Source organism: Leucoraja erinacea, chromosome 16 (genome assembly GCF_028641065.1).
Source record: "Leucoraja erinacea ecotype New England chromosome 16, Leri_hhj_1, whole genome shotgun sequence".
NCBI classification, from domain to species: Eukaryota; Metazoa; Chordata; class Chondrichthyes; order Rajiformes; family Rajidae; genus Leucoraja; species Leucoraja erinaceus.
The window spans coordinates 21,213,706-21,234,789 of NC_073392.1; the positions used below are offsets into that span (position 1 = coordinate 21,213,706).

Genomic DNA, 21,084 nt, shown 5'->3' on the forward strand with positions numbered 1-21,084 from the left:
AGTTTTATTTCTTTTAGAAATTTTATATGTAATTTAACTATAATTTACATATAATTTGTTTGTGTGCGTTTGTATGTGCCTTTGATGCTGCTGCTGCTAGCAATATGTTTTAATGTTATTGTTCATATGAGAATACACTCGACTTAACTTAAGCTCCTTTGTTTGAGTAATGTGTCAATAACATGAAGCCTGACTGACATTTTATATCTCCAACTGGGGCATGACCAGCAAGACAGAACATATAAATAGGTGTATGAACCCGCATGAGGGCAGCAGAGGGTCAGATTATTTTTAAGTTATGGAGAACGTGAAGGAAATAAATAGAATGGTAATCATCTGAACCTAGTAGATGTTACAGGGACAGGTCATCAGTGGGAATAAAACTCCGTTCAGAGGATGCAGCAGAAATGGCCATGGAGAAGAATTAGAAAGTCTTGTTTTAATAATTTGAAGACTTTTCCGAAGCTAATAGCACATAAAATGCTGTTTCTAAGTCTTGAATTGAATGGTCTCAGAAATGTAAAATTAGCCTTTCCCCCAGTCTAGACAGTCTGATCACATCCCTTTCTTTATAACGTCTCTACATGATATCTGTCCTGTAACTTAATCAGGCTTGTCACTTAATCTTCCTTCAGCTTCCTTATCGGCTAAAATCAGCTTTAAAAAAAAATCTTGAATCATTTGTCCAATTTCTGGCTTAGTTGAGCAATACTGAAAATGTGGAAAAATTGCAGGTCTTACCTTGACATCCCTGTGAGCAATGTTCATTGCATGAAGATACTGAATAGCGCTCCCTATGTCTCTCATTATTTCTGAGGCTTCTGTAAAATACACAAGGAAGCATTAAAGGATTCACTCAGCAGGTGTGCCTTTCAAATTTATTTCAGAATATCCCAGCACAGTTTAGTCAATGAGAAAATCGGCAGGTTAGGCAGCATCCGGGAAGGGAATGTCCGATAATGTTTCGGGTTCGCACCCTTCTTCAGGCTGATTGGAATAGGGGGCAGAAAGCTGGAAAAGAGAAGTGAGGAGGTGGGACAAAGCCTGGCAAGTGATGGGTGATGCAGGTGATGGGGATTTGATTGGCAGATGAATGGAGTAAGTGACAAAGACTAAGGTGAAAAGAAGGCAAAAGGCTGACAGATAAGAAGAGGAGTGAAGTGTAAAGCTGCAGTGTGGGATATGAATAGGTGACAAGGTGGAGGGGACAAAGGGAAGTGAAGGACTCAGGGTTGGGAGATGACTGTACAAAAGACGGGACAGGAGCTGGGTGACTGGTGAGGGTGTGAGATAGTCAGAGAATTGGGACCACACTGGGATGTGGGTTCGATTCTCACTCCCCCTACCTCTCAGATGGAACATGGATTGAGTTTCGCTGGTCCACACCTTTCACCAACTAGCCTCCGCAGTCAACACATAATTCTCTAACATTTCCACCACCTTCAACGTGATCCCACCAAGAGTCATATCTTTCTGTCCCCATCTCTTTCAATTTTCGGTAGAGACCGCTCACTCCAAAACAGTATGGTTTGATCATCCACCCAGACCGCTGCTGCCTCTCCAGGTATTTTCCCCTGCAATCGCAGATGTAACTCCACATCCACTCATGCTTCCATCCAGGGACCCCAGCAGCCATTCCAGGTGAGACAGAGGTTTATGTGCACCTCTTCAAACCTTGTCTGTCCTGCTGAGTTCCTCCAGCATTTTGGGTTTTATTCAAGATTCCAGCATCTGCAGTTTCTTGTGTCTGCATATTACAGCCAATGGTGTTCTTTAAATGTAGAGACTGTTGTGATATTGAAACCATGATAAGCAATCTGTACACAATAAAATCCCACAAACAGCAACATCCTGGATAATAGGATGTGCCTGGATAATAATTTTAGCGACATTGACTGGAGAGGGTGAGAGCCAGGACACTGAGGAGAATTATCCTGCTCTTCCACAAAATAGTGCCGTGGGACTTTTTATGTCCATACAAGAAAGCAGATGATGGCCTTGTTTAGAGCTTCATCTGGTAAATGGCATTTCAATGCAGCATGGTACTCCAGTGAAGCATCAGTCAAGCTTTTGTGCTTCAATCTCTGTGGTAGGACTTGTATTCACTGAATCAGAGGCAAGACCACCCTACAGTTTATACACCAAGCACCATTTTTACATAATATTCTAGAGGATATAAATATAAACATGGCAGGTTATAATTAAGTTGTTATTTAATAACAGTTACTGTACACGACAGTCAGGGTCTCACTTCAGGTCCTGTATTCTGGATCATGACTTCCACCAGAAAACAGGTCCACTGTGATCAGAACTGTTTAGCCTTGTGTGGACTAATTAGAACAATATATTTTTTGGTAAATGTCACTTAAGTTGTCAAAAATGTTATTAGTCTTCAGGACACTGTACAGTTTCTCCTCTCTCCACTACTGGCACTTTATTGCTATGTAGTTGCAAGGACAACTCCTGCCATCTAATATCTTCCCAACCATTCTAATGTAGTTCCCTTGTAGTCAGATTAAACCATGTTTATGACTTCCTTCCAAGACTACAATGTCTTTCCAACTCCAGTCTCTTGACTCACTACTATTTCCCGGTCCCTAAGCTCTGCATTCCCTCCCTAATCTTCTCTGTTCCCCTTTACATCTCTGCTTAAAGTCTCTTACACTAATAAATCCTTTGGCTTGGTTTTAATGTTTTGACAAGTATCACTCCTTGGTGAGCCACAGGATAAGTATATTAAAACCCCAAGTGCAAATTACTGCTGCAGTTCATCCAAGTTTGGGGGCACCTCAGCTCAATCAGTTCCCACTCGCACAAGGACCTATACTTTCCACAAGGCTTAGTAGGCACAGCAGATTCAGAGTGTGATTTGGCTCTCTGCTTAATCCACAGGTGTGCACTCCTGTACCTCTGGAGATGTGAGGACCCCGTACCGTGTGAGGTTAGAATCTGCAATACCTTGCAAGCTGATGAGGTTACCACAGTTGCCTTCAAGAGCAAGTTTATTAATTGCTTGGTAAGAAAAATTCTCAAGGCGACTGAGAAAATGTTGCAGTGATCGGCCAAATAACCTCCTTGGTTGCTGTAACAATTCTAGCATTCTATGAATGCTGAAAACTCTGCCACACTATAAACAGTGTAACATGGTGTCTCTGCAACACCATAGAAGTATAACACTGTGGATTGTAACACCATAAAGAGTGTAAAACTGGGGACTATAACACCATAAATAGTGTAACACTGGGGGCTTTAACACCATAGATGTGTAATACTAGGGACTGGAACACCATAAACAGTGTGACTCTGGGAACTGTAACCATAAACAGTGTAGCACTGGGGACTCTGTATTACCACAGGCAGCCTAATTTTGGGGATTTGGCAATGCCTCACAGCTCCAAGCCTTTGTGTAAAATAAGTTTAACTTCCTCCTTTTTATTCCCAATTTGAACCGACTAATCAGTTGCACTGTTCCCCAAGCCAAGCACGCCTGAAATTCTGCCACTTCCCATTCACCAACTTGAGCAGGGAGGTTATATTATTTTAAAGCTATTGTCTGCTTCCCCAGGAAGCTCACAGTCCTGACAGCAGGAATGTAATTGACCACAATGAACGATAACAACATTTTCCTGTCAGTAGGTGAATGCAACTGTGGCCTTGGGTTTGACTGACGTTGCAATGTGGTATTTGCAATCATGGTTAATTCCTCTATTGTACTGTGTATGGCAGTGCAGGAAGCTCACAGCTTGCAGTGAGGACAATAAGTAGAGCTGGCCTGAACAGTGAGGCTTATTCTCCCCTGGCATACTCTTCATATTCACCCCCCTCCCCACTGCTTGTTCCATCCACCCATCACCCTTCCCTTACCTCGTTCCACCTATCCCCTTTATGCCTCTGCATTCCCTCTCCTCTAACACCACCCCCACCAGGCTCCATTTATCCAACCTCCTTCCCTTTTGTCTCCTTATCTGTTTCAAACTATCACTCACCACCTTCCAAATTCCCTCCGCCCTACCTGGCTCCATCTGCCTTTCATTCCTTCCTTATTTAGTTCCACATATCAACTCTGAACTCTTGACTACCATTGCCCTTTCCTTTCCCAACCTGGCTCCATTTGCCCATCATCCCTCACCTCACTTGATTCCACCTATAACCAACCAGCCACTCTTACACCCTTCCCACTTAGCTCTTTGTACTGGCTAACCTCTCTTTGGTCTCAGTCCTTAAAGGGTCTCGACTTGAAACATCGTCCATCCCATACCCTCTTTACTCGATGTTACTTGACCTCCAGTGGTTTGCTTTTTGTTCATGTCTTACCCCTCTCAGTAAAGGCCTGGTCTCCTCGATCCTGTATCCTGCTGAACAATTCACCTCCTTCCATGCTGCAGTGGAGGGTGATGGAAGGAAGGGGAAAGAGGGAAGCCAACAGAAAACACAGGGTGAGCGAAGACTGCAAGTCAGCTGGCAATTATTGAAAAAAATTGATCCAGGGTATTCTGGATTTTCTACTTAAAAATTGGCATAAAAATTAGTTATGAATTAGTTATGAATCAGCTCCCATAATAGTATTATATTCAAAAGCCCAATGTACAACATTTGTTAATTCCTATAAATTACAAAACTAGTCTCTGCTCTCTCCAGTTTTGATAACTGCGATGGAATATTCTCCACTTGCTTGGAAAAGTGCAGTTCCAACAACTCTCAATAAGTGCAACACCATCTATAACAAACCAGCCACTTGACTGACACCCCATCCACCTTATCAAACATTAATTCGCTCCAACACACTGTGGCTGCAGTAATGACCATCATCAAATGCCCTGCAGTTACTTACCCAGGTCAATTTTGATAACTCCTCACAAGCCTGTGGCCTCTACTTCTAAAATTGACAAGGGCAGCTAGTATACGGAAGCACCACCACATACAAGTTCTTCGCCAAGATAGACATGGTCCTGACTTTGATACCTATAACCAGCCTTTAATGAATTAATACCTGTGCCACACCATTGGTCATAGGCATACAAGCTGAATAACAACCACCGTTACCAATCTCTATGCCTCCTACCACAAAGCCAATGTTATATCTAATTGGCTAGCTCACCCAGGTTCTCATGTGTTCAGACCTGCTGCACCAGCCCGATATTAGTCTTCACTGTTCACTAATCTTCACTGCTATAACCCATGCCTTTGTTTTAATATTCCAGATCCAATTGCTCTCCTCCAAAAACATTTCTTGTCTTAATTTAACCTCATGCCCCACTTTAGAAAAATTGAAAATTGAACTCTGATCTGTCTTTACAACAAGACTTTAAATGTGACAGAAAGATTCACAAGGCTTCTTTGTTTTAAAAGTTGAATATCATTCTTATATCTTTGGGCCCATATAACAATTATATGGTTATATGGTTATATATCTTTGGGCCCAGGACATGCAGATATTCAGGAGTCTAGAGTCAGAAGAAGGGTCTCGACCCAAAACCTCATCCATTCCTTCTCTCCAGAGATGCTGCCTGACCCGCTGAGTTACTCCAGCATTTTGTTTCCACATTCAACCAGCATCTGCAGTTCTTTCCTACACAGATATTCAGGATGCTGTCTGATCACAGCAGTATGCACTCAGATCATCACTACCATGGCCTAGTATTCTATGGTTTATCCATTTAGTTCAACATTTTATTGGTTTTGCTGTCGTCCATTAGTTGGATGTGTTTAGCATTATCAACTATTACATCTAAATCTATTTCAACATCACCCTCAGCTATTTAAAGTAGCTCAGTAACAATACAGTCTATTTATCCTCCCAACATCCAGCATCTTACTGTAAAGAATTCCAGGAGATGGATCAACATTTTCACATAACATCTCACTTCCTAAGCCTTGCTACATGTGTTTTAACAATGTTAGGATGGAGAAATTTGATCTAAAATTTTAAATAAAGACCAAAGGCCTTGGATGCAGTGCAGGTGCAGATAACCATACTTCGGTAGCTATTCTGCAGTGGACGAGTTTATAAATGCAGCATAAATGATTGTGATGGGATGTGAACAGCTAGATGTTGGGATTGTGATGGGAAGTGACAAGGTAGATGTGGAGACTATCTCCAGTGACACTGTTTTAGAATATAACATCACCCATTTAAGATGAGAGAATGCAGAATTTATTTTCTCATAAGGTGGGGATTCTCTAGAATTTCTAGAGAGCGCCATGATGGCCAATTCATTTGATGTCAGATTTTTGCTCAATAGGGGGACATATAAGAAACCAATATTAGATCAGCCGTATCTTACTGAATTGCAGAACAGCCTTGAGTGACCATTCAGCTATTCTAGCCTGTAGTTTTTATGTAAGTGGGAACCAGAATATAAGATCAGCAAATGGAAGGACTGATGGGAAACTAGAAAATAGGACCAGTAAGTCTCAAAGGATGCATGGGAAGGGCGAGGTTATGGATTATCATAAAACTAATCGGTTGACATGTGATTATTTCAATTCATAGAGTATCACAGAAAGTTGGAGTGTTGCTTGCCCCTTCACAGGAAGGACATGGAGGCTTTGGAAAAGACGCAGAAGAGGTTTTCCAGAATCCTACCTGGATTAGGGGGTATCAACTACAAAGATGGTTTGTTTTGTCTGGAATGCAGATTGAGGTGAGATCTGATAGAAGTATATATGAGACCACAGATAGGGTAGATAGTCAGAACCTTTTTCCCAGGCTGAAAATGTCAGACTAGAGGGCATAGCTTTAAGGTCAGAGGGGGCAAAGTTTAAAGGAGATATGGGGAGCATTTTTTTTGTTTACACAGAGGGTATGAGTGCATGGAATGCGCTGCTAGGGGTGGTGGTGGAGGCAACTACGTGTAAGAGGCTTTTAGAAAGGCACATGGATATGCAGGGAATGGACAGGTATGGACCATGTGCAGGCTGAGGATGTTAATCTTGGCATTATGTTTAGTACAGACACATGTAATCACATCCTCCTTTTCTTTCCTATTCCTATGACATTATTATTTCTTTGTATTTCCAAGCCTCGTCCATCATTGCAGTTTCTCACTCACCATTCCATCACAATCAAGAGGCAGCGCTTTCCATGGTGCATGTTCTCGTAGATGTTAATTATGCGGACAATGTGCAGGGTGCTGGAAGCTCTCCAATGCATGTCCACTTCACGCCGTGCCTTTGGATTGTCATAGAGAATCTGAAATAAAGAGCAGAATGCTGGGGATCAAACAATTATGGTGGATTTAAGCTTGGTGTTATCAATGCAAGACCTGCCAAATGCTTTAAGTTTGGCACTGGGCTCAGTTTCAATTTAGGCCCTCCAAGTTTAGCTTTGTTTCCAAATGTTTCTTCATTGCATCGTTTTTCTCTACTCTTTCTTATTGATTTGTGGTCATAAATCCTTGAATATATATATTTTTTATGTGCTGCAATGGCAATACGCATTTCACTACACCAATTGGTGTATGTGACTAATAAAGAACCTTTGAACGTTTGATACCTCAAAATCCAAGAACAAGATGAATCACAGCGTTTGGTACTTAACTGATCACTTCCAGACACTCTGGAGTCTCAATAACGTCTACAGGTAGTCGGGATTGTGCATGTTAATACGCAGGACAACGAGCAGATGAGCTTGATAACCTTCATTACAATACAAAGTTAATTGACTTGAGCACCTATCTTTTGCCAAATTTTTGACAGAGCCTATCATTACTACTTTTGTTTGTATCGTCTGGCCTGCCTGACATGAGCTACATCTTTGCCATTAGCAACACATTACACGGCCACAGGCGGCACAGTGGTGTGGCTGGTAGAGCTGCTGTCACACAGCTCAAACAACTTGTGTGTTGAATCTGACTTCTGGTGCTGTGTAAAGTTGACATGTTCTCTCAGTGACTGTGTGGGGTGTCCCCAGTGCTCCGATTTATACACATGTGGGTTGGTAGATTAATTGACCACTGTAATTTGCCTTTGGTGTGTAGGCGAGTGGGGAGAATAAACAGATTACAGTAGAATTAGTGTAAACTAGACCAAGTGGGGATCCGTAATATTCCGCCACTCACCCAACTGCGCAGGCGCGGCTGACATTTTTAAAGTTTAAATTGGCAATAACTTGTAAAATATAAGATCAATGTGAACACATCTCACTCTCGCTATTCAGTCCCCTATTCCCCTCCTCCATTATCCTCCCTCACTTCCCCTTCCCTCCTCCATTACCTCGCCATCCCTCTTCCTACCCCTATCCTCCTCCATTCCCCCTCATCCCCAGCATTCCCTCCCCTCCTCTTCACCATCCCTCTTCTTTCCCCTCCTCCTCCCCTCCCCCACTCCCTCCCTCATCTCTCGCTCCCTCTTCTTTCTCCTAACTTCAGTCACTCCCTCTCTCCCTCCCTCCATAAGCCCTCTACCCTCCCTACCCCACTCCTCTCCCTCTATCTCCCTTCCCCACTCCTCGCCTCCCCCCTATCCCACCCCCACTATCCCTCCTCACCTACCCCACTGCCCTCCTCTCCATCTATCCCCCACCCTACCTCCCCCCCTCCCTCTCCCTCTATCCCCCCTCCTCCCCCACTCTCCTTCCTCACCTCCCCCACTTTCCCCTCCCCCTCCCTTCCAAACCCCCCTCCTCTCCCTCTATCCCCCTGCTCCCCCACTCCTCACCTCCCCCCTTTCCCACCTCCCCACAATGAAAATCGCGTTTTGTTTTTTAAATGAAACCTCCCCCCCTATCCCACCCCACTACAATGAAAATCGCGATTTTTCTTTAAAATAACCTAAACACAATGTTAGCTGTTAATGAAAACTGAAGAATTTGATTAAAACAGTTTTTTTGAAAATCACGATTTTTTTCATTCGGGATTCGGGATCATTGTGTCATCATTGTAACGTGGCTGACGCACAGGGCAAGTGGAAAAGTGGTTTGAAAAGTGTTTTTTGTAAAGTTTAAAATGTCAATAACTTGTAGAATGTAACATCAATCCGAACTAAACTTGTTTCATTTACATCCCATAAAAAAGGTGAGTAAGGTGGGCCAAAATTGTAGCGCTATCATTTTGGCGGGGTTTTGGGATACCACATCCATGCAAGCACACACGCATACAAACAAACAAGATGAGAGTGTTAATAAAATATATAGATGTTAATGCTTGATAATAGGCATTGACCCTGATGAGCTTGTTTTTGTGCTGTATTTCTATGCGACTCAATAGCAAAGAAATGTAATCTAATCTTAACAGGATACAAAGTGCTGGAGTAACTCAGCAGGTTATTCATACTGAATAGTCTGAAGAACGATTCTGACCCGATCATCACCCATCCTTTTTCTCCAGAGATACTGCCTAACCCGCTGAGTTACTCTTGTGTCTACCTTTGAGCACTTTGTGTCTACCTTTGATATAGTCACGCATCTGCAGTTCATTCCTGCACGGCATTAATCTATTCTTAACTGGCACATTAAGTCATTGGGGCCACCCAAAGGGAAATTTGCCTTTTATTCTATCCATTGCTCCCCAACTTCACTACTGCTGGAAACTAACCTGTTTTCTCTCTTTTCCATTTCTGTGAAGTCTCAGACCTGACATGTTTTCTGTTTTTATTTCGAAATATGCTGCATGACTACCTGAGCGTTTTAGCATTTCCTGTTTGTACTTCAGATTTCCAGCATCTGCAGTTTTTTGATTATCATTGGATCTTTTGTTAGTTGCTAAACTGTCTGATACCTCAACCCTTTACAGGCACAATATGTGGAGTGCACTGACCTGAAGCAGCAGTGCAAAAAACACATTATGCATTCTGCATTGCACAAGATACACAGTTCCTGTGAATCATTCTTAAGAGAGTTGCAAAGTAAAAAAAACTATAGTGGCAGGAAAGCAGAGACAAAAACATAAATTGCTAGAAATACATAGCAGATCAGCAATCTTAAGGGTGGTCTTTTGCTACACGACCTGCTGAGTATATCCAGTATTTTCCATTCGTATGCTGGTAAAAAGCTCAGGTATAGTAGTCGGGTGTGAGATAATATACGTGGAGTTGCTTTGGGTGAGCAGAAGTTCACAGACTAAAAGACAGGAAGCTGACATGGGGAACTTCAGTAATTAATTCTGCTCCTGTGTATTGCAATGCAGAATTTGCCAGGAAGGGCAGAAATAATAATCTTGCAAACAACATTATTTCTACTTCCCACCACATTCTGACTGAGGCCACTCGCTCTCTCTCTCTGCTACACATTATTATCCTTTCTCCCTCGGTTATACATAGTCCTGGGTTGAGGGAAAATCTGTACCGTGACATCATGACGGAAACATACAGTAGATGTCATCGAATCTGGAGATATGTGACACTTGTACTCTTTATAGCATGTTGGCAGCTGTGGCTTCTGAAGTTAGTCCATGTTTTATTTGATGGATGGCAGAGAAGATATTTTGCTATGTCAGGATATAGATGACATTGGCAAGGGCGTATTATTGCCCGTCCCCAAGGCCCTTTCCAGTATTTGAATCTACTCATGGAATCATTTCAATCACAAAGGTATCAGGTTAATATTTCTGGGATATTGACCACGTAATGATGGAGGAAGAGCAACCAGCAGAGCTCCATGGATTGTGAAAGCCCCAACTTACAAAATTCTAACATTACACAAATTCCTTCATACATTTGAATGTATTTTTCAAGCTAGTAATAATAATAATAATAATTAAATGTTTCATTCTACTAGTTAATGACCATGGACAGTATATGTTCTATTAGTTTAACTGTGAGTGTGTTGGAGAGATTATTCAATTAAAGGGATTTATAGTAAGTGTATGTATCATCAATATGAAATGAGAGGTGATAAAATGTATGTTTCTGACATGGAGACATTTTCTCACAGATAGTTTCTCACAGTTAACCACTCAGCTAGATATCCATAACGGCTACAACGTTCCAGTCACAAGTACCTATCCATGCCCTAAGTTCATCTACCTACCTTACCCATCAGGTTTTTAACATTAAAATGAATTCAATCCAACAGGACGTTACAGGTCAGGAGGTGCATATACTGCATTTCATGACTTCTTCAGCCTTTCTACCATCTACCAGGCACTAGTTTGGCATGTGATGGAACACTCTCCCCTTGCAGTTTTTCCACCTTCACATCAAAATGCATTAACTCGCAATACCTCTCAAAATATACTCTATCAAGCCCAATTGTTTCAACATCCCAGGTGGCTTTGGTATCCTCTTCTCGGTATTTCAACCCTTAGCAATTTGGTATCTTCATAAAACATGAATATGTTGTGAATAATAGAGGCCCCAGAACTGGCTGTTGTGGCAACTCACTCGTAACAGCCTAACCAACTGGAAATGGTCGAATTATTCTTGCTCTGATGTCACGTTAACCAGTCAATGGCTCTTTGTTTTTTTTTATTACTCGTTTCTTGGATGAGAGTATTACAATTCAATCTTCCTTTAACTATCCTCCAATTTTTTTTGGCTTCTGGAAAGGTCACAATATATTGGAAGATCACAACCATGCATGTGGAGGCTTTGGGGAAGATGCAGAAGAGATTTAGCAGAATGTTCCCTGGATTAGAGGGTTTAAGATAATAAGGAGAGGCTGGAAAAATCTGATAGCTTTATAAAATAATGAGAGGCATAGATACAGTGGGCAATCAGTTTTTTTCCTAGGTGGAAATTATAAATACTAGAGGTTTAGAGGAAGAAAGTTTAAAGGAGATATATGGGGCAAGTTTTGTTTTACACAGAAACTTATTTGATCTTATTATAAATGCTTCTTGCACTCTGTACATGTTAAAAATAAATTACCGATTCTTTAACAGATTGTTGCTTACAAGTACAGTTTACTAGCAAACAAAAAAAAAATGAAAATAGGGAAATTCCAAAATAAAAGTAGAAATTATTAAACGGAATAAGGAAAGAATGAATATGATGGAAGCAGGCCAAGTAACAGGAAAAAAAATAGAAAGCAAATATATTAAAAAATAATTGCAATAAAACTTCTAAGTGAGAATATTTTGTTCAGATAATCCAGGGATTATCCAAGAAAAAACTGCCTAAAAGTTAATTGTGCGATGCAGTCTATTTCCTCAGTATTATACAAATTGAAATTTGTATAATACTGAGGAAATAGACTGCATCCACAATTACAATAACACGTCCAACAAATGCTGATATCCCCCAACCTTCCCCTGTAATTATCCAAGGCCCTAGGCCAGGTCTGATGCCCTCAATTCATCTTGCCAGTACCCAATACTATATGCACTGTGTCCCTCTTCCCACTCTCCACCATTCTCACCATGCTTCACACCCCGTCCCCTCCATCAACACCAGCTGCACCCTCTTCCCAAGCTTCCATTGCTTCCACCAGCTCCATGCTCCTTCCATTGTTCTTTTGGGTTCCTTCTACCCCCTCCCATAGTTCTGTCTTCCCTCTTCTATTGGGCCACTCTCCCTACGCATTCCATTGTTTCTGCCATGACCCCATATATACCCCCCTTCCCCCAATGCATCCTGCATCCCACATCCCTCCCACTCCTCACCCACCCAATGAACGTTATAGGCCCTAATTCCCCAACCCCACTTCCTGAACCAGAATCCCCCCCCCCCCCCACCATCGACCCCAACTTTCAACATCCTTTGTCTCAACTTCTTCTTTCACCCACAACACATCTGTTCACATTTTTAAGCAACTGAGATAATGGGTTGAATAGATTGAATTTTATTCTGACCGATGATCTTATAGCGAGCAAGATGGTCCACTCCGCTAAAAAAGCCATAGTAGGGTCATGGGTAATCTTCAGCGCAATTTCCGTAACCGGCTTCCATCATGGCGTCAAGCTAATTCAGGGAGAGAGATTAAAGGATAGACACAAAATGCAGCAGGTCGGGCGGCATTTCTGGACAAAAGGAATAGGTGGCATTTCGGATCGAGACCCATCTTCAGACTGAGTCAGGGGAAAGAGGAGCAAGAGATATAGACGGTACTAAGGACAAATGAATGGAAGATATGCCTATACCTCCCGTTTCCCTTTCCCTTGACTGTCAGTCTGAGGAAGGGTCTCGACCCGAAATGTCCACCTATGCCGCTCCATGATCGTTGCTTTTGTCCGCTGTCCGCGCGTTTGCTCGCTTGCTCTTGGTGCCAGCGCTTCTCCCCTCAGACTCCGCAAACAAACACACACACGCACAGCATGTCCGGCAGATCGGTGCGGGCCGAGACCAGGAGAAGGGCGAAGGATGACATCAAACGAGTCATGGCAGCTATCGAAAAAGTCAACCCGAAATATCACCTAGTCCTCTCCAGAGATGCTGCCTGATCCACTGATTTATTCCAGCCTTTTGTGTCTGTCTTCGGTTTAAACCAACATCTGCAGTTCCTCCTTGTACAAGGTATGTGCCGTTTAAAAAGAAAATAAAAAAAAACATTTAAAACATTTAAAAACACATAAATTGTTCCCCCGCAACACTGCGAGAGGCATAACTGAAGTCGGGTCGGGTTTGCTGAAAAGACGGGAGTTACGCTCCGGTGCGTACTATACGTCAGTCCATTGTATTTCGCAGGAGTGGACCACCTTGCTTGATATAAGATCTTTGATTCTGACCTTCAACATTCAGCCTCCTACACTATTGCAGCTGGGCTCAATGCAAGCTCTGGTACCTGTACTTTACCTTCCACAGGGCTACCTCAACTCTCTGGTTGTAGCACTGACATTAGCAACATCAGACCTTAGCTACAACTTTTATTGCTGTCGGTCGTTGATGTGTTCATTGGGAAACAGGAAGCAGGTTTGCATTGCTGTGGCGCACTCATTGAACCACAGATCTTATATGGCCTATCTGTTGAGCTGTCTTGTTTTTTTGTTTTCTGGCACCAGACTGTCGAGCAAATTATTGTTTCCTAAATCCAGAATTTCTCACTAATTAAACTTGGCATATTTTCCATCTTTCAAGGGAAATTTTACATATTGAATCAGAAAAATTCCACGCAAATTACACTTAAAAAAATAACAAATATTCTCACCCACGTTCCCTTTTTAACTATTTTCCCACATTGCTTTATCCCACTTTGCCTTTCACCTGTTAGCATTGGAATTTTCAGGTCTAATGAAAACGTTGTTTTTTTTAATTTTTATATTTTATTTTATTAGATGTAAGTACAATCATATGGCACCAAAGTGCCTAATATATATTTTCATAATACATTTTATGTACAGCTTCTTATTTTTTTTTGTTATAATAAAGAAAGATAAGAATAAAAAAAAGAAATGAGATAGAAAGACGTGAGATATATAGTGTGTGAAGAAAAAGAAAAAAAGACGAATGAATGAAGAAAGTTGAAGAAAAGAAAATAGGAAAAAGAGAATAAAACATAAAGAAAAGAAGTAAGAAGATCATTGTTTATAATCTTGACCATCCCTCGTCCAGTATGAAAACGTTGTTGACAAACAGTGACAGCTCTGCTCTGTTTTGCAACTGTCAAGGAGCATTTTCAGCTCGATCAACACAATCAATTGAGTTCAGAAACACTTTCAATGCTTTACTTAAATGATGTAAATAATTTTCAAATTGTACATATAGTGTGAAAGCGCTCATCAACACATTCAAACATAACTTCCTCTCCTTAGCTCCCTGGCAATTGTGCATTGATCTCAGTGTTTAAGAAGGAGCTGCAGATGCTGGAAGATCGAAGGTACACAAAATTGCTGGAGAAACTCAGCGGGTGCAGCATTGATCTCACACTTCCGTTCCTTTAATGTGTCTGCCTTCTCCCTATGTCACAAATCTTGCTGCCGCATTTTCAATCTCCTCTGGTATACACTCTCTCTCCCTTGCTTTCCACAGCTAGGTATGACCTTCTCACGACAGCAGAGCTGTCACATGAAGCCTTCTGCAGCTAGTCTGCCAGCTTTGAGCTGATTACATTGCCTTAAACTCAAGGGGATCAGATAGCACGTTAATTGTATCACTATTATCCTGAGCAGGCCATGGAGAAAGGAATCTGAAAACCTACAGCAAGCAAACTGCACAGAAACCCCATCCCTTTCTTGTTAAAATATTTCAAATAAGAACGTATGAACTGAAGTATCTGATGTGATTCAGCCTTGTAACTGCCATTGTTGAACATAATGTAAATATTCTTAAAGGAAGCAGTAAAATTGCATAAACAAATGTGGGCTACAGAGCTATAATCGATCAGTGGAAATAGGCATTCAGAACAGACACAAAGGAAGTAATCTATCTATCTATACATAACTAAAACTCTCATATTGTTTTCTTCCGGTTTACGGTGTTTTTAGATTTGCACGAAAACGGTACGCGATAGCACTACGATTTTTCGCCACCTTACTCACCGTTTTCCTGTGCTACAAATGCATCAAGTTTTGTTCCAATCGGTGGTATATTTTAAAAGTTCTTAAAGTTTTAAAATGTCTAGGGCCCTCGTGAGACCACACCTGGAATATTGTGTGCAGTTTTGGTCCCCTAATTTGAGGAAGGGCATTCTTGCTATTGAGGGAGTGCAGCATAGGTTTACAAAGTTAATTCCCGGGATGGTAGGACTGTCATATGCTGAGAGAATGCAGTGGCCTCGGCTTGTATACTCTGGCGTTTAGGATGAGAGGGGATCTTATTGAAACATATAAGATTATTAAGGGTTTGGACACGCTAGAAGCAGGAAACATGTTCCCGATGTTGGGGGAGTCCAGAACCAGGTGCCACAGTTTAAGAATAAGGGGTATGCCATTTAGAACAGAGACGAGGAAACACATTTTCTCACAGAGAGTTGTCAGTCTGTGGAATTCTCTGCCTCAGAGGGCAGTGGAGGCCGGTTCTCTGGATACTTTCAAGAGACAGCTAGATGGGGCTCTTAAAGATAGCGGAGTCAGGGGATATGGGGAGAAAGCAGGAACGGGGTACTGATTGGGGGTGATCAGCCATGATCACATTGAATGGCGGTTCTGGCTCAAAGGGCTGAATGGCCTACTCCTGCACCTATTGTCTATCGTCTCCTCTCCTGTCAGTCACGGCCGGGATGGCGACGTCCCCTCCTGCACCATCGCCACACTGTTTGGCCGTCCCCCGCTGTCAGTCACCGGTCGCGCCTGCCTCCCTCCCCGCCTCCCGCCTCCCACCTTCCCGCGCGGCCCGCCTGCCTGTCTGCAGCTGCCGCGGCCCAAAGCCCACAGCCGCTCCGGCACGCAAGGAGGGAAAGGAGCGGCAACCTCGAGATCATGGGGAGGGATCCTGGGGGGATTGAGGGAGAGGAGGGGGTTGGGAAGGAGAGGGGGGAAAGTGGGGGAGGTGAGGAGGGAGAGTGAGGGAGGAGGGGGAATAGAGGGAGAGGAGTGGGGGAGGTAGGGAGTGGGGAATAGAGGGTGAGGAGGGCAGTGAGGGAGGTGAGGAGGGGATAGTGGGGGGGATAGGAGGAGGTGAGGGATGGAGGGATAGGAGGGGGGTAGGGAGGGGAGAGGAGTTATGGAGGGAGGGAGTGACTGAGTGTAAGGGAAAGGAGAGAGAGGGAGAGGTGAGGAAGGGATTAGAGGAGGAGAGGGGAAAGAAGAGGGAGGGTGAAGAGGAGGGGGATAGAGTGCTGGGGAGGAGGGGAAATGAGCCGTGCCTACGCAGTTGGGCGCTGCGGGTGAGTGGTGGAATATTGCGTTGGGGGAACGGATTGCGTTGGGGGACCAGGCCTCCGGTGTGACAGTCTAGTTTTAACCTAACGCTCCAGTTTGGAATCCAGGTGGATTGGGCAGAATGCCAATGTAGCAATCAAATACGCAGTAAATCTCTACTTCTGTGGTCCAACCATACTTTATTACCCAGTTTGCACTGTATCGTATCACTCACGGACTTTGTACTATCATTGGGGTGTTGCTGTGGCTGGAGAGGCAGGCAAATCTTTACCTAATCTGACTGCATGGAAACTGATGAGATTCATGGTAAATCCACATTGTACACTTTTGGAGTTTACTCTTCATGATGTCTATGCCATATAACATTAGGTCTGTTGCAAAAATGGCACCCGACCCAATCCACTGGAATTCCCATCTGAGGATCAGCTAAAATTGCTTCGGTTCTCCTTGTTGTCTCTCTTAACTCACTACTTGCTGATTTTTTTTTGTTACCACATTTGCTCACAGATTCACAAACAATTCATGGTGACATACTCACTTCCATTCTGATATCCAAGTTAGAGGAGCGTTTGGAGTAACTGCCCAGTAGTAACTGGATATTGTTAGTTCCATACAAACTTTGTAAAGGGCATCTCCAGCTGACACATAATTCTGCTATTAGTCAAATCCCCGAAGTGTAAGTGATACAATGCTGCCACCACTTCAAGGCTGCTGTAAATATTAATCTAACAAGCTAAGCTTCTCATACAGTTATAGAGCGATACAGATGACAAACAAGTCCTTCAGCCCAGTGAGTCTCTGCTGATCATCAATCGCCCATTTACACCTATTCTCCCCCATTCCCATCAACTTCCCTCAGCTTCTACCACTCACCTCTGCACTGGGCACCGGTATAATTGATGCCCTTTTAAAGCAGGTGGGAATCTTGGACCTCAGAAGTGAGAGGTTGAAAACTCCAGCCAGTTGGTCCGCACAGGTTTTTAGAACACGACCGGGTATACCATCAGGTCCAGGCGCTTTTTGAGGGTTCACCCCTCTGAAGGATTTTCTGACGTCGGCCTCTGTGACTGTGACTGAAATACCATCACAGCGAATGGGGGCTCGAGAAGGCACATCAGTGTTCTCCCTAACAAAGCGTGCGTAAAACGCGTGATGGCAGTTATTCTGACGAAAACCAAATTGTTTACCTACAAATTTCTACCCTGTGCCATATCGGGTATGCACACCCCAGTTGCATGTGGATATAGATGTCAGAGTCAGCTGCCAAATGTGGTAATCACAAGCAGGTCAATACCCTAGTCCTAATGATACATTACAGTACACAAAGCAGTAGCAATGTCAGGGTCACATCAAAGACATTCTGTAAGATAATCAGTTACAGGCTGACAGTAGCAGGAGAGTGAATCTATCATTCCTTCGCTGACTCAATGTGCTGCCAAATTTGTCTTCAGTATCCACCAGTCACTTTGAGGTGAGAGGAGATTATTTAATTTGCTTGACAGAACCAAAATAACCTATGTTTCAGCTGCTATATTAAAGAACTGCGGTGTATCTTTATCAGTGAATCCATTCCATATTTCACAGTGATGTTCACATATAGCAAAATTCCAGCAAGGCCTTCAATAACCACAGAATCAATGACACTGCAGGACACCATTCATTGCATCCTCATTCATTCAACCAGTATGGACAGGCTTAATAGCCGCAGTAAGTTTCTATCTCCATGCAAGAGTTATACAATTAGTCCTATTATTCCCGTCATTCGTATTGTATTTACTAATTTCTTTTTTGAAAATTAACATTGAATCTGCTTCCACCACCCTTTCAGTTAGTGCATTCTATATCATGCCATGTGCAAACAACTTGCTGCAAGAGAACTATTCTTTAATATCTGCCTTTGGAGTACATCTCCAAAGCCAGGACTTTTAGCGTTGCCAAGATAAATTAAAATGCATGTTGTTAGATAGCAGGATGGAGGATGTTTCACTGCACTGCAGAGTAGGAGATGGACCCCCTGGAGAGAAAATAGGTTGAACAATTCTGAACCATTCCCACAGCCAGCTATAGTACAGCATAGATAAGGGAATAGAAATCTCAGCTGAACGATTTGCCGAATGAAGCAGTCCCAGAATTTATTAGGAAAATGAAAGACCATTTAATTATAATGATACGAGATAATAAAATAAAAAGAATCCACTGATGACATTTCTGGTTTAATGCAATGATAAAAGCACTGACCAAACAAAAAAAAACCTGGTTTACAACCAATGCCAAATTATAAGAATACATTCTGCTGCACCGGCCATGACAACATCTAGGATTTTACTGAAAAGTGCACAATTAGATATTGGTAAAAAATAATGCATAGTCTGTTATCGAAAGAGAGGTGGGTAATATTTAAGAGAAAATGAACAGAGCTATTGGAGCTGAACGCTCAGTAAAATAACTCTCAGCTTAAAAGCATTTCAGCAGCATCACACGTATGCAACTGTAGCCAGCTGTTCACCCATTTATAAAAATAATCACCTGTTCTGACAATCAACATTTTTCAGACTCGCGTTCACTCAGGATTTGAGATTAACTACAAATCTTTTTATTTGCCCTTGTCAATTTAGTTATGTACTAGGCATATAATTGTTGGCTGGCAGCAATTACATATAGTATGCAGACAAAATACTGGTAAATAAGCAGTTATTTTCTCCAGATTCGTTTTTAATACATTACAGGAAGAAGAAAAAAGTCCTGAAACTATATCTTTTGTTCAAGTTACAATTTTTTAATGTGGCTCTTTTGAGGAAAAAGGATACCTCAATAAAGTCAAAACTCTTTCTTCAACTACTTTTAAGCAATCAATATTTAAACATTGTCTAATTGATGTTAACAGTCCATCCTGATTGTGATCCAATTTATATTTGATGGAAATTATGCTTTGTCTTGTCTTGTCTATTGTCTTGATAAAGTTAAAGCAAGAAAAATAACTTTAAAAAGAATAAAATTATGTTCATGAATGAAAAAATATGGATTCTCACTCCTGATCTTCTCATGGAGAATATGAACCAGACTACCAGGAAAGCACCAGGAGAGAGCAGGAGGGATGAGGGATGTTTAAAAATAAATTCAATTGACTGGAAGATAATGAATTCTATTCTATTCTTGTGCACATTGACAGTGCAGCTAAAAGCAGCATAGGAGAGGCCTCCAGCCAGCTGCCTGAACAAGTGTTCGAAGCCTGGAAGCAGGAAACAAAATATCCACCTTTTTCCTTTAAAAAAATGATATTATCACATGTACTTTTAATGAAACTCTACAAGTAACAATGCAAGAAAATATGGCTTGGCTGCGGTGGAGGAAAATGCAACAATTGTTCACTTATCCCTGCACACTTTTGATATTCTTTTTGTACTGGATGTGGGGATAGTTTATCAGGTATGAGTGTGTGCTTGATATGCATGTTTTAATTTCACAATTTTATTGCAAAGTTTTTGGAAGAAATGTTTTCTTTTCTGGGTCACTTCACATGCCTGGACACATTTCGGGCAGACCAAAGTGCATCTTTCTCTGAGTTGATCTTCCAGAACCCGGCGATATTTGCCTCACTATGTTTCTGGGAACAGCGTAGTCATTATCCCCCAAAGCTGCCATCTTGTACTGCTGCTGTGTATGGATGGCAAGGAATGCTGTACTTTTTCCAGATCTTCTAGGCAAACACGTGGTCCACAAAGCGGTCCAATGACAGCATCATCCATTTTGAGGCCAACTGAAGAGCAGCATGCAGTGGTATTAAGACCTTGCTAAGCAATAAGGATCTGACTGGAGCAACTCCACTCATCATTAACCAGGTTTTGCTGCTTGTATGAGAGTGCTGGTGATGAAGCATTCTTTCTATTGACTTTGACAGTCTGCTCAGGGAATCATGCCAGAGGATCCATTGTCTCCGTCTCCCACAGGGAGCTCAAAGACATTCCATGCAGACCATTGCTGTGGTCAAAGACTTTCTTTCACAGATACCTTTCAATGAGGGACTGGTATCGGGGCATGGTCCAATTTAATGGAGCATTCCTTGACAATGAGGCCAGGCCTGTCGCTTGCAACACAGATGATAGGCAGCACATGTGAATCTTGACGTTAATATATCTTGGGTCGATGCACATTTTGACGCAGGCATACAGAATGGACATCAAGGCAAGGGTAATTCTGAGATCAGCTTTCCCCCTCTCTCTGGAGACCCATGCATTATGTCCCTCTGGACAAGATCCATTCGGATGGGCAGATGAAATGTCGGATGACGACTGCATTCTGCACCACATTTTACAACACTGAGGACATCTCTGTTTATCCGCTCCATTGAGATAGAACGTTGCTCCCACAATCCCAACTTGGCTTTGTTCGATCCAGTTTTTGGTGTGTGCCTCAGCTTCTCTGAACCAGATTCCCAACACCTTCAGATAACCAT

General features: G+C 42.3%; 1 protein-coding gene across 1 annotated transcript in view; it reads right to left on the bottom strand.

The window, feature by feature from the left end:
• The window catches only part of LOC129704584 (MAP kinase-activated protein kinase 2-like), a 45,644-nt gene that overhangs the window by 17,744 nt on the left and 6,816 nt on the right, over window positions 1-21,084 (bottom strand). The window contains exons 2-4 of the mRNA XM_055647804.1: window positions 7,053-7,192; window positions 4,315-4,379; window positions 742-821 (exon numbers count right to left, since the gene is read on the bottom strand). Of these exons, the coding sequence (XP_055503779.1) occupies window positions 742-821; window positions 4,315-4,379; window positions 7,053-7,192 (285 nt within the window). The remainder of the gene's footprint in view (window positions 1-741; window positions 822-4,314; window positions 4,380-7,052; window positions 7,193-21,084) is intronic.